We start from the raw sequence: 14787 nt of genomic DNA, 5'->3' as shown, positions 1-14787 counted from the left end.
AGAGAGAGAGAGAGAGAGAGAGAGAGAACTATAAAAACCAATACCAAGGCTCCTCTGGGCATCAATTCACAGCCAATGACAAACACCGATGGACAGAAAAAACAATATAGTACACAGCAGTTCGCCAGGCTAATAATTGTGGGACTGTGACACAGGAAAAACTGCAGATATGACCGATGTGTGCACAATAAGAGTCCAAATTATCATCGCCATCCACTTAATAATATATATGCATCTACAAGGTATCTTTACACCCAAAGAAACATGGAGCAAGCTACACAAGTCTACAAAAAGTCTGGTGTCTTCTGATGAATAGGATTACTGACACTGCTGACAATCAGACTTCAAAATTTCCTGTCAGTAGAGGAGTGTGTGTCAAAGATAATTTCTACAATATAAAAATTAAACAGCTTGAGCTAAATAGTTGAAGAAGAATGGACTGGTTGTGTTCTACTTACAGAGCCAGGAAAATATACATGTACGGTCAAGAGTTTAGAAAGCTCATAAATCATGGCAGACTCCATAAAAAACTGTTGCAAGAAACAAAAAATGGCATTTATCAAACAAAGGTAAATGCAGGATGGAATGTAACAATATTATGAAAAAGAAAGTTTCTACTCACCATATTGTGGAGATGCTGAGTTGCAGACAGGCACAACAAAAAGACTGTTACAAATTAGCTTGTGGCCAATATGGTCTTCATCAAAAATAGACGACACACACACACACACACACACACACACACACACACACACACACACACACGACTGTAGTCTCTCTAGCAGTGTGGCTTTGTCAGTGTGGCTTTGTTGCCAGAGACTGCAGAGTAAGTGAGTGAGTGAGTGAGTGAGTGAGTGTGACACACGTGCGTGTCCACACACGCTCTAGTCTTTCATCTATTTTTGATGAAGGCCATATTGGCCAAAAGTTAATTTGCGACAGTCTTTTTGTTGTGCATATCTGTGACTCAGCATCTCCACTATATGGTGAGCAGCAACTTTCCTTTTCATAAAACAATGGCATCAGTTCTAAACGACTGATTTGTGGCACTGCAACAAGATGGCAGCTGGTCAAAATTTGACACTGCAAGAGCAAACAGATAGAAAATCTTCAGCCAAGACAACAACGTAACTTCTTTTCTTTTCCAAAGCAGCTGAGGAGCTTGTCCCTTCCATGGGGCCATATCACGAACGTGTCATAAAGATAACATAGAAAAACAAGTAGGTTTCCATTTGGATGAAGCCAAAGCTTCCTCCTCGAAATACTCCATATAGAAATTCGTCCTATGGAAGGGACAAGCTCCTAGACTTCCTTACACACCTGAACTCCATACATCCGAATATCAAATTCACTATGGAGACCGAAGCAGAAGGAAGTTTACCATTCCTGGATGTCATGGTCAAAAGAAGAGAGGATGACACCCTGGGCCATGGGGTATACAGGAAGAAAACACACACCGACCTGTATTTGCATGCAAATAGCTGCCACCACCTTTCGCAGAGGAATGGTGTTCTAAAAACACTGGTGCACAGGGCGCGCACCATCTCAGATGCAGAGAGTCTGCCCCATGAGCTGGAACACTTTAAAACTGTATTTCAGAAAAACGGGTACTCGGAATGGCAGATCAGACGCGCTCTCCGCCCCACCTCTACAGTACAGCGTGTGGAGATGGACAAAGTCACGGAGGAAGAGATAGCCACTGCATATATACCGTATACTGGCAAACTATCAGGGAAAATAGGACAAATATTGAGGAAACACCGAGTAGGAACTGTCTTTTGCCCACCCAATAAAACACGAGCATTATTGGGAAGTGTCAAAGACGATCTCGGTTTGCGGAAGGCCGGCATATACCAGATTCCCTGTGAGTGTGGGAAGACTTACATTGGACAGACAGTGCGCACCATCGAAGATCGTTGCCAAGAACATCAGAGGCACACTCGACTTACGTACCGCAACAAGTCGATAGTCGCAAAGCACTGTTTGTATGAAAATCATGAAATGGACTACCAACATACCAGGGTCTTGGCACAGACATCTATATACTGGGACAGCGTCGTTAGAGAGGCTATCAAAATTCGTACCAGGGACAGACTCATCAAGAGAGATTGCGGCTATAACCTCGGCAAGGCATGGGAACCAGCACTGAGTCTAATTAAAAAGAGGCTCAGCAAAGAAAACGAACTAGCGACCAGAGTGGACAAGGCAGTTACACCGATGCCACCACAGACGCCAACGCCAGCCTCTCAACGACCGCAGACACGTGGCCGCGGGCGTGGACCGTGGAGAGAACGCCTTGCGCGGAAAGGGGATTTAGGACGGCCACCTGCCCTCAGCAGCTCAGTTCGTCAGCACACCTGACGATGGCGACATGTCTGATTGCCGAAATATTGTGCCCTTTGGACAGGCAGTACACCCATGGACTGTTTGAGCAAGAAACAGGCCGGGAGAAGTTGAAGAATCATACATGATGACAGTTTACTGCTTTCATAAGTATCATGTGGCAAGATGTGCAATACAGACAGTAATGCCTGTTGGCTCATTTGTGCAGGTGGACAGTTGAATGTGGAGTCCGGAACTGAGGCAAGGGGCACAGCAGTATTTCCCAAGTCCAAGAGCCACCGATTTGTGTGTCTTAATGTGGGAGGTAGTAAAGAGTGGAACTAGGTTTAACATTGAAATTGACTGGAAGCATACAAGGAGTCACCAGCAGGTGTCCTCAGTGTGTGGACAGTGAAGAAATAAACTATGTTTTATATTGCAAGTTGCCTGAAACAATTTGCAATGTAAATGAAGGAACATTATACAGTAGAGAATTACCAAATAAGGCAGTGCACCAGTTACAATGCTGACCCCATACACGGGATGAAGCTGCTCTGTCCAGCAATACTGATTTGAGTTTTCCTGGATTGCTAAGGCAAATGCCATGACAGTTCCTTAATCTAAACCACGGCCAAACACCTGCACTATGTCATTAAAGGCATAATCCGTATCACTTCAGGCAGGCGGGTTACCTTCATAGTCTCGGATGTTATTGAATTTAGCTTATGTTAAAATTCAGGAGTAAGTTAGGAACACGCTTTTTTTTTTGTATTCTCCACAAAAATTCCTGCCCGAGATACACACCTCCAAAGATGACACTGCAAACACCATTTTGAAGATGCGAATTTCAGAAATTTTTTTAAAATGCTGTATCTCTGCAACAGTTCTAGATATTTTGTTTTTTTTTATTTGAAGGAGAATTGCTTTATGATTACAATGGTATCATCCATTTGGACATATCTGTGAAAGTTCTTTTACTGTCGCCTTTTGAATTTTCTTTTTTTCAAAAATGCAAATCCAGAAAAGTTAAGATTTACAGTTGATTCGTACCATGTAGTACTATATTCTCTTCCACTTTTAAGTTAAACAGGTTTTATTTATTTTTTTAATTTTCAAGGGTAATGTATGTCTTCACTGAATTTGTTTCTTATAATTTCTTTGTTACAATGTTTATTTCGACTGTCTTTGTTGCAGTTATTTCTTATCACTTTCTTTGTCGTGATCATTTCTTTCCACTTTCATTGTTACAGACATTTCTTACACTTCGTTGCAGTTTATTGTCAGTTTCTTTGTCGTCGTCGTTCATTGCATGTTTCTGTATTGTATTTGTCCAGTGCTAATTTGTTTACTGAAGAGGTGCCTAAGAAATCAGAGACCATCCAGAGAGTTCTGTGTTTTCATGAGGAATTTGCCAGTTGACACAGTTTTAGTGTGTGCGGTCAGACGGTGATGGTCGTTCTGGAACTCGACAGGGACGGGAGGACTGGTTCGACAGCTAATCAGATGACAAAGCAGCCACATTTAGCATCACTCTGCTTTCCCTAATCCAGGGAGGGGCCTAGAAAAGGTGGCCTAAACATAGCCCAAATCAACTCAGTGCAAGTGGCAAACTGCGGTTACTTGTTCACCAAAATCTGCGGTCGAAAAAAAATAATAAAGGAAATACTTGCATTAAACACTTTATGAATGGTACATGGAACATCTGTACTTTACTGGATAATGACCATAATCAATGTCCAGAGGGAAAGACAGCACTTATTGCTAGGGAGTTGGCTAGATATAACATCGACATCACCGCCCCAAGTGAAACACATCTTAGTGACTCCGGAGAGCTGTGTGAACAGCTCGGAGGTTACACCTACTACTGGAGTGGGAAACCATCTACCGAAAGGGCAGAAAGTGGTGTAGGCCACAGAAGTCTTGGGAAAACCTCAGAAAAAGAACCAAGATTGGTTTGACGATTCAGATGCAGAGATCAAAAAGTTTGTTAATGACTTCAGAGCGTCTCTTCGCAGTCCTGATCTTGACAAGCGTAAAGTAGCACATTACAACCTGAAAGTAAAGGTGCGCACCCTCAAAGACAAATGGTGGCTGAATAAAGCCAATGAAATGCAATCATATGCTGACACAAACCAAACAGGCAGATTCTTCGAGTGCCTGAAAACTACCTTTGGTCCAAAATCAAGGAAGATAGCACCTGTTTATGACAAAGATAAAATCTGTTGGCTGACACAACAGAGTGATACCCTTGCTCGGTGGGCAGGACACTTTGATGACAATCTTAATCCCAAACATCAGACGACTGATATTCCATACATAGAAACACTTGAAGGCCTGCCCGCCGCCGAACAACTTGCTGATGCCCCTTTGTTCAGTGAATTCATTTCAGCATTGGGTAAGTTGAAAAATAACAAATAAGCAGGTTAAGACAACTTACCATCACAACTCTATAAATATAGTGGACCAAACATTACGAACCCACTGTTTGTTCTAATTTCAAAGATTTTGGGAGTGCGAAATAATTCCACAAGATTGAAAAGGTGCCTGCATTTGCAAAATTTACAAAGGCAAAGGTGACATTTCTGACTGCAGTTCTCACAGGGGAATCTCTCTTCTCTCAGCAGCTGGGAAAGTCCTGGCTCACAAACTCAACAACAGGCTAACACACCTTGCAGAAAAAGTGCTACTAGAGACCCAGTGTGGCTTTCGCTCGAACAGAGGCACAATGGATGCCATATCTGTTGTCAAAAAATGCAAGAGAAAAGCTTAGAGCAACATCAGACTCTCTTCATGTGCTTTGTAGACCTGCAAAAAGCATTCGACCGAGTCCCACGGGAAGCTCTCTGGATTATACTAAAGAAAACCGGCTGCCCTGACGAAATTATTAACTTGATTAGACAGTTTCATGACAACATGATGGCAAAAATCCGCCATGAAAATGAGCTTTCAGACCAGTTTCCCGTGACATGCGGTGTAAAACAAGGCTGTGTACTGGCTCCCACGCTCTTCTCACTTTATTTCACAGCTGTTATGAGAGACGTGAACAAATCCTGCAGTGGTCAAATGGGTCTTGACTCGAGAACAGACAAAAGTGTCTTCAACATCTCTCGCCTCACGTCCGCAGCTCGTGGTCGTGCGGTAGCGTTCTCGCTTCCCACACCCAGGTTCGATTCCTGGCGGGGTCAGGGATTTTCTCTGCCTCGTGATGACTGGGTGTTGTGTGATGTCCTTAGGTTAGTTAGGTTTAAGTAGTTCTAAGTTCTAGGGGACTGATGACCATAGATGTTAAGTCCCATAGTGCTCAGAGCCATTTGAACCATTTCTCTCTCGCCTCAGAACAAAAAGTTGTGTAAATAAAATATCTGTCTTAGAAATTCTTTACGCAGTTGATGTATGCATGATGGCTAATTCTCCTGAATCCCTCCAAACATACATGAACCTGCTAAATGACTCCTGAAGAAGATTTGGTCTAGTCATAAGCATAACCAAGACATAAGTCCTTCAATAACCACTTAGGGGTTCCAATACAGACGACTGCAGTATTAAGCTGGACAACAAACATTTGGAAAACATGTCACACTTTACGTATCTAGGTAACCACATTAAAAGTGACAACAGCCTGACAACAGAAATTGCAGCTCGTATAGCCAATTCAGCCTCAGTTTTTGGCAAACTGAATCACCGAGTATGGAAATCACATGATCTCAGACTACAAACTAAAACTGCAGTCTGCAAAGCAATAATATTACCAACTTTACTCTACGAATTTGGAAACCTCGTGCTGTTATAAAGCTGACATTAGGAGACTAGACACCTTTCATCTTCGCTGTCTGAGATCAATTCTTCGCATGAAATGGGAAGACCGTGTTCCAAACACGGAGATTTTGTGTCGCGTGAAACTGCCTGGCATTGAAACTCTCTTAATGAAACACCAACTGAGATGGAGTGGCCGTATCATACGCATGGACAAGGTGGCCAATACCTGTGATACAAAGACACCATCAAATGTCATCCCACGGCCTGTGGCATTCCGAGCAAACGTTGGGAGGAGCTTGCATTACACCAATCAGAGTGGCGCTCAACTGTACACAGGAGTGTGGAGTAATTCGAGCATATCAGCCTAAAGAACCTGGTCGATAAAGAAAAGCTCCACAAATCTAAGCCCAAGCCTAATTACATCTGTGTATAACTCCACCGGGCAACTGTATTGCACTTTGTGCTACTCGATCTTCAAAGCAAAGCTCGGTTTTGCAAGCCACATCTGAGCCCACCACAATACGGACTGAACGACTGACGGAGTCACTGTCCCCAGACACGGCGAGGAGGACATGATGACGAGTGTGTTTTGTGAAAAGGACCGCTTGAAATGCCTTCTGACTGCGGCCACAGGAGAGTGAAGTGTGCTGACTATTTGCATATCCATAAAAGAATGATCTACAGGACAAACAAAAAAACAGCAGACTTTGCTCAGGTTGGGAATAAGTGTTCTCATTTGAAGACTCTGTTTCAAAGTGAAGATGTTTCCAGTGACGACTTTTTGTGTTCTAAATGTTTTAACAGAATAACAACAATGATAGTACCTGAACAAGGTGAAGCCTCCCACGGTGCAGATGATGCAGATTTTGGATCAACAGAGGAAGAATTAAATACCCTGAATCAGTCAACTACAGAAGTAGGTGTTAGTCCTGTCAACAAACCGTGGTCAGTGAAGTCGAGTCATAAGCTCTATGGATCAAGAAAGTGTAGAGAAATTAATAAAGCTATGGACGAATACACTACAGCAAAACTGACCACACTCTTCAAAGTAGGAATTCCATCTTCAGAAGAAAATGAACTAAAGCACTCTTGCACCTCTTGCCAGGAATTTTTCACAAATATCAATTCAGCTGTTGAATACTGTGCATTGTACAGTGAAGTGGTGCAAGTTTTAACTATTATTCCAGAGACTTTTCAAAGAAAATAATTTTGAACCACATTCCATCAGTATCAAAGTACTCTGTAGACAAATCAAGAAATGTGAGGTATGTAAAAAAGAGTCTTTCGAAGACCAGATCCCTATTATGATCATCCTGTAGAAGTTGCTCAAGTTCAAACAGAAAACTGTTGCCTTTGACAGTTTCATTGATGATCTTGGTAAATGGTCAGTGAAAGCAGTAACACACCAGCATCTGAAGAAATTGCAACAACAACACATAGCAGAAGTGAAAGGGTGTGTACAGGCTGAAGAACTATGTTTAGAGCTTCACTGTGATTTTGCTGAGAACAAGAAGTACAAGGGTATCATTGGAGTAAAGACCAGGTTTCAATTTTTACAGGAGTGACATATTTTCAAAACAAGACCAAAAGTTTGCAGTTACAATAGATGACACAGGACATGACTCCGCACAAGCTTTGCTAGCAATGCGCAAAATTCTTTAACTGCAAACAGGGGCAGGGAAGGTCATCAATATTTCTGCTGGTACTACTAGTCATTTTAAAAATCATTGCCAGCTGTTTGAATTGAGTAGGACACTTGTGCCAACTGACTGGGTATACAGCGCTACTGGTCACGGGACAGGGCCTTGCAATGGTGTAGGAGGCCTGCTGAAGCACCATGCTAGAAAACATAATCTTTCCAGAACAAATACAGCTGCAATTCAGAATGCTCAGGATTTTATGAGTCATGAAATCTTAAAACATCCACAGCCCTCATTCTTTTGTCCAAAGAGGAAATCGAAGAATTCCTTGAGCAGAAAAAAGAATGGTTCAAACAAACGACTCCTGTGAAAGGAATTCAGAAGACATTTTTGGACTCAAAGTGATGGAAAAACTCATATTGCACACACTTTAAAGAGCAAGAAAGAAGAAATTTCGTTCATTCTGCCAACACCTCACAAACAGCAGATTCACTACCTGAGAAGGGGGGATATTTGTGGCATGTGTGTATGACTGTGACTGGTGGACTGCAAAGATTATAGATACTAGTTATGAGTTAAATGAAATGTAGTGAACTTTATGCTACCACATGGACCAGCTACTGGATATAGGTTTCCAGCTGAAGGACAGCAACAACATCATTAGTGCTCACTTCCTGTTCACATTGTTTTGAAGAATGTAAGTGCTCCAGTTCCTATTTGTTTAACAGGAAGGCATCACTCCATATCAAAAGAAGATACTAAAGCAGTGGAACACATTTTTAGTTCATTGATTGGCTAACTTCTGTACAAAACAGAGTGCACAGAAGTTGTATATACTGAAACCTTCAAGTTGGTTGGTTGTTTGTTTGGGGAAGGAGACCAGACAGTGTGGTCATCGGTCTCATCGGATTAGGGAAGGAAGCCGGCCGTGCCCTTTCAGAGGAACCATCCCGGCATTTGCCTGAATGATTTAGGGAAATCACGGAAAACCTAAATCAGGATGGCCGGATGCGGGATTGAACCGTCGTCCTCCTCAATGCGAGTCCAGTGTCTAACCACTGCGCCACCTCGCTCGGTAACCTTCAAATCTTTGGACATTTCACATACATTTTGGAACCATTTAAAATGCTTGGAAATGAGTCTCTTACTCATCTTTCACAACGAAAATTATGTTAAATAAGGCCAGGTTTTGATTTTTATGAGCTTATTATGTGATAATGTGGTAATAAAACAGGTTTTATGTATGGCAAACATTTCAATTGTTTATAAAACCTGTTCAACCTAAAAATGGAAGCTCTCCTTTTCAGGGAATATAGAACTATATGGTACTAATCAACAGAAAAAAAATCAAAATTTTATGTTTGGCATTTTTGAAAAAGAAAAAAAAATATCCATAAATTATAAAAAAGTTCAGAAAGCTATAGTAAAACAACTTTGACAGCAAGTCCAAATGGAGGATTTCTCTGTAATCATAAAGCAATTATATTTTAAATTTTTTAAAAAAGTAGAACTATTCCAGAGATAAGGCATTTAAAATTTTTTTCCAAAATTCGCATCTTCAAACTTATGTGCAGTGATCTTTGGAGGACTGTATCATGGAGCAAATTTTTGTTGTTGTTGTTGTTGAGAAAACAAAGAAATGCGTGTTCCTTACTTAATCCTTCATTTTAACATTATGCCTAATTCAATAACATCTGAGGCAACGAAGGTAAGATTTTTTTCTAGCCTGCCTGAATCGATATGGGCTATGCCTAAAGCATCTTATGAATGCTGTCTGTTATATTTTGACCTATGGAGTGGCACTTTATTATCTAGACAAATCCTGTATCATGGTGAGATGATCCTCAAATGAAATAAGATAAATAAATAAATGTCATGGCTTCCTCTTTCTTCATAACTTCACTGACTCTCACAGGATGAGCACACCATCTTGGATACAGTGTGTCTCCCCCAAGAACTGAGAGCTGGAACACTTTCGAATAGTACTTTGGAAAAACAGTTACTTGGAGTGGCAGATTAGATGTGCTCTGCACCCTGCAACTGCAGTATGACACTATGAAGTTACAAATTTTGGTGGTGTTGCCTTTACTAAAACACTTAATTAACTTCGGTCCTATCCTTATTATTGTGTGTTCAGGTACTGTCTCTTGTACACAATATATGCAACAACGGCATTGGCCACATCCTTTGCCACCATGAGGGATTCAATACTCTAGTTATACATGCTCCCATCTGGAACCTTGCAGATACCCTTGAAAACGGTTTTAGCGGCACAGTACAATATGGCTTCCATAACATATTCTTTGTTTTTACATTACCGGTGGTGTACGTTCATCTGTTCACAAGTAACTAGTAAACACAAGGTATTGCAAAAAGCTGCTTATTGGATTGGAAGAAGACCAGTGATGGTTGAAATGCATTAGTTGTGAACAGATAACATCAATGTTAGATTATAAAATTGTTAAAACATAATATCAAGTATGGGTGTCTGTCTTGACAATATGTCGGATTTTTCATAAAGGACTTGTTTTTAATATTTTTTTAATGTGTCAGACTTTTCAAACCAACACACAAATTATTAATGAACTTTATACTTGCATTTTGAACTCATTTCTGTATCAACCTAAAACTGAATTGAGTTCAAAACCATGTTTCTCTTCAGGTTTTAGCATGTGTAAATGCTGATTTACAAATGCAATTTGTTGCCAAAGGCAACTGCATGTATTTCAGACTCCTTTGTACACAGAAATGTCTTCCAGTGAAAAACCCATATAACCTAGGTAAGCTATTAATATGCGATAACAATTTTCAGGAAAATAATAAATTTAAAAAAAATCCCAGCGAAGATAGCGCAAATTGATTAAGACATGTTTGGGTAATAACAAAATTGATAAAACTGTGTCTTGCATATGGTTGAATTTTTCAGTAAAACATTTGACCCTTTTTACATTTAAAATTAGATACTTACGAATAATACGGTTTCGTATGCGGCTTTCTTCACATATTAGCTGTTTACAGAAAACAATGAGGGAAGGGAGAGGTTGGGGGAAGATGCAACAATTAGCCACAGTATACTTACAGCCCTCCTTTGCATGGCTTCTACTTCTCTCTTCTTTTCTTCTTCTTCCTTTCTCTGTAAAAATTTCTGTATGTTTACTGACAATGATTTGGAATCCCTCACTTCCTTCTTCGGCGGATCGAAAGTAGAACGGTAACATCTCGCAGGCTGAAACATTACGAAATCATCATGACAATTACAACACTGATTCACAAATGCTGCTGATAGAAATTGATACCTGGATACCAGCAAAACTTTCGTATTCATACGAGGTGAGCAAAATATAAATTGATGACAGAAACATTCAATTGAAAAAGTGTAAACAAAACGGGGAATGTAAAACATGTACCTCTTTCTTTGAATTTCGCTCGTTCTTTTGAGCAACGTGTAATAATGACCCGAAATCCATCTCTACAATGAATAAGTAATTGATGACAGCAAAATTACAAAAATATTAGAGGCATTTATTCAACAATCTGCTACGTGTACAAATTCGTCCATCTTTCCTGTCTCTCATTTCGTTCTTATTGCTGCCAACATCACACGGTGAAACTACTTCTGCGAGAAAAGTAGATATCTCCATCACTAAAAACTGAGGTTCCTCCGTCAATAAGTATCCGAAAGGTGCTAATTTGCCCTGTCGCTGTATTTATTTAGCCGAACTGTAGTTCGCCAGCTAGCAGTGTTGTTCACAAACAGCTGAAGGGAAAGAATGCCAGAGTACTTGCTTGTAACAATTCGTTATTCTTTTGTCTCAACGGGGGAACGATGTCCTAAATGAGACGCAATAAGCGACGCGCCGAGCAGACGCGTTCGTGATGTTCTGCGCACTATGTTGTCGTGGAACTTATGGCGCCAACATTTGAATGTTGGCGGGGGGTTATGATTTCCAAGAGATTGAACCAGATTCGAGTCCCGGTCTGGCACACAATTTCAGTCTGCCACGAAGTTCCAAATCAACACACAAACTGCTACTGAGTAACATTCAATGAGATACTGATTACATTAGCGGCATACGTTGGGAACTGCTAGGAAAGAGGTAGGCCTACTTAAGATATGCATTTTCATCGTGTCATTTACCCTGCAGCCATTACGCTTGTAAACTACTTTTAGTTGGAGAAAGGAATAATGTTTGAACAAACGCGAGCTTCACGGGAGTACCCCAGAGAGAAAGTAGAGAAGCTTTCACAACGAAAGATAAGAGTATCGATAAATATATTGTTTGTTGTGCCTCAGAGAACTTAAGATTACATAATTCTGAAGCAAAAGACAGGAAATTTTCATATGAGAAACTTGTGCTTGAAGTCAGAGGCAGCTACCCAAGTAGTTGCTTGTGTGTGTGTGTGTGGGGGGGGGGGGGGTTGCATACGAGGAATTTTTTGTTATTAATTAGGCGACTCTTCATACATACCACATAACTAGTGTTGTGTAAAACCCAGAAGTATCAGTGCAAGATCCAAAAAAAAAGCCTCCCTCCGATGACAGTATCAAAAACCTACTGGTTAAGCTCCAAAGCATTCGCAACAAAGTGTTAGAATTTGAAGTGCCCCTAAAGAGCAGTGAAGTCATCATAATATTAGGCACAGAAAGTTGGTTAAATCCTGAAGTAGACAGTAGTGAGATATTTGGAAAAAAATTAAGTGTATACCAAAGGAATAGGGAAACGGAAAATGGAAGTGGTGTATTTGTTGCAACAGACAGTAAACTCAAATCTGTGGAGATATATAGGTGAAGCTGCACATGAGACTGTTTGGGCAAGACTCAGTATCAAGGATAGGCACAAAATTATAATAGGGAGGGTCCTATTAACCACTTGATGTAACCAAAAACTTTCGAGAAAACCTCACTTCACCTGTACATAAGTTCCCTAATGATACTGTAATCATTGGAGGAGACTTAAATCATTCAACAGTCGATTGTGATAGTTATAATTTTGTTATTGGTGAGCGTGACAACACATCCTGTGAAATGGTACTAAATGCGTACGCTGTAAACTAACTCATTCCACATCATTTCACCTGATCTATGGGACATGCAACTAAATAACTAAATTAGAATGCCTTTTCTGAAAACTACGTAGAACGGAGAGTTCAGAATGCCACTCATGATGGAGACAGATCTAATGTCAACAAACAGACTGACCTCTAAGGAAGCTCATATTGAAACTAGCATTAGTGACCATGTGGCAGTTATAACAAAAGTTTATACCAAAACACAAAGGGCAACTAAAGCAAGAGAAAGATTTATATGTTCAGTGAACTAGACAAAGAAGCAATAGTGTCATACCTCAATGAGGAACTTGAGGCTTTTAACTTGGGACAGGAGCATGAAATATATAAAAGTTCAGTAAATTACATAAAAAGTCTTTAGTGTCATAACTCTGTGAGGAAGTTGAAACTTGCAAACCAGGGCAGGAGCATTTAGAGGAACTATGGCTCAAGTTTAAAAAAATAGTTGAACATGCAATGCAAAGATATGTACCCTGTAGAACAGTTCATAACGGGAGGGACCTGCCATGGTGTACAGTCACTGTAAGGAAACTGCTAAGGAAACAGAGACTACTGGATAAAAGGTGGAAAACAAAGCATAGGACTATAGCTAGAGAGATACTTAATGAAATACACTTGGTTGTAGAGAGAGCAAAACATGAACCCTTCAGTGACTACCGTAGGAGAATATTGTTGAATGATCTTTCGCAAAACCCAAAGAAATTCTGGGCATATGTAATCCGTAAAACTATCGTCCAATATTCTTGACATTGGTTTGTTGCAGAATCTTAGAACGTATTCTGAGTTCAAACACAATGACACGTACCTTGAAGAGAATGATCACCTTAATGCGCATTATTGTGGCCAAGATAGACACAAAGCCCATGCCTACTACAGTAGTACAAGTTTATATGCCAACTAGCTCTGCAGATGATGAAGAAATAGATGAAATGTATGACGAGATAAAAGAAATTATTCAGGTAGTGAAGGGAGACGAAAATTTAATAGTCATGGGTGACTGGAATTCGTCAGTAGGAAAAGGGAGAGAAGGAAACATAGTAGGTGAATATGGATTGGGGGGAAGGAATGAAAGAGGAAGCCGCCTTGTAGAATTTTGCACAGAGCATAACTTAATCATAGCTAACACTTGGTTCAAGAATCATGAAAGGAGGCTGTATACATGGAAGAAGCCAGGAGATACTGACAGGTTTCAGATAGATTATATAATGGTAAGACAGAGATTTAGGAACCAGGTTTTAAATTGTAAGACATTTCCTGGGGCAGATGTGGATTCTGACCACAATCTATTGGTTATGAACTGCAGATTGAAACTGAAGAAACTGCAAAAAGGTGGGAATTTAAGGAGATGGGACCTGGACAAACTGAAAGAACCAGAGGTTGTAGAGAGTTTCAGGGAGAGCATAAGGGAACAATTGACAGGAATGGGGGAAAGAAATACAGTAGAAGAAGAATGGGTAGCTCTGAGGGATGAAGTGGTGAAGGCAGCAGACGATCAAGTAGGTAAAAAGACGAGGGCTAATAGAAATCCTTGGGTAACAGAAGAAATATTGAATTTAATTGATGAAAGGAGAAAATATAAAAATGCAGTAAATGAAGCAGGCAAAAAGGAATACAAATGTCTCAAAAATGAGATCGACAGGAAGTGCAAAATGGCTAAGCAGGGATGGCTAGAGGACAAATGTAAGGATGTAGAGGCTTGTCTCACTAGGGGTAAGATAGATACTGCCTACAGGAAAATTAAAGAGACCTTTGGAGAGAAGAGAACCACTTGTATGAATATCAAGAGCTCAGATGGAAACCCAGTTCTAAGCAAAGAAGGGAAGGTAGAAAGGTGGAAGGAGTATATAGAGGGTTTATACAAGGGTGATGTACTTGAGGACAATATTATGGAAATGGAAGAGGATGTAGATGAAGACGAAATGGGAGATAAGATACTGCGTGAAGAGTTTGACAGAGCACTGAAAGACCTGAGTCGAAACAAGGCCCCGGGAGTAGACAACAT

General features: G+C 40.4%; 1 protein-coding gene across 2 annotated transcripts in view; it reads right to left on the bottom strand.

Annotated features, from left to right (window-relative positions):
* The window catches only part of LOC126198919 (protein SPT2 homolog), a 604823-nt gene that overhangs the window by 41129 nt on the left and 548907 nt on the right, over nt 1-14787 (bottom strand). The window contains exons 1-2 of one of the 2 annotated variants that reach the window (XM_049935548.1): nt 11126-11481; nt 10798-10944 (exon numbers count right to left, since the gene is read on the bottom strand). In XM_049935548.1, the coding sequence (XP_049791505.1) occupies nt 10798-10944; nt 11126-11185 (207 nt within the window). In that variant the 5' untranslated portion in view covers nt 11186-11481. Of the gene's footprint in view, nt 1-10797; nt 10945-11125; nt 11482-14787 lie in introns of those variants that run through there. The other variant, XM_049935547.1, reaches the window with a different exon arrangement.

The sequence above is a fragment of the Schistocerca nitens genome, chromosome 8, assembly GCF_023898315.1.
Source record: "Schistocerca nitens isolate TAMUIC-IGC-003100 chromosome 8, iqSchNite1.1, whole genome shotgun sequence".
NCBI classification, from domain to species: Eukaryota; Metazoa; Arthropoda; class Insecta; order Orthoptera; family Acrididae; genus Schistocerca; species Schistocerca nitens.
This window is presented reverse-complemented; position numbering and strand designations above follow the sequence as displayed.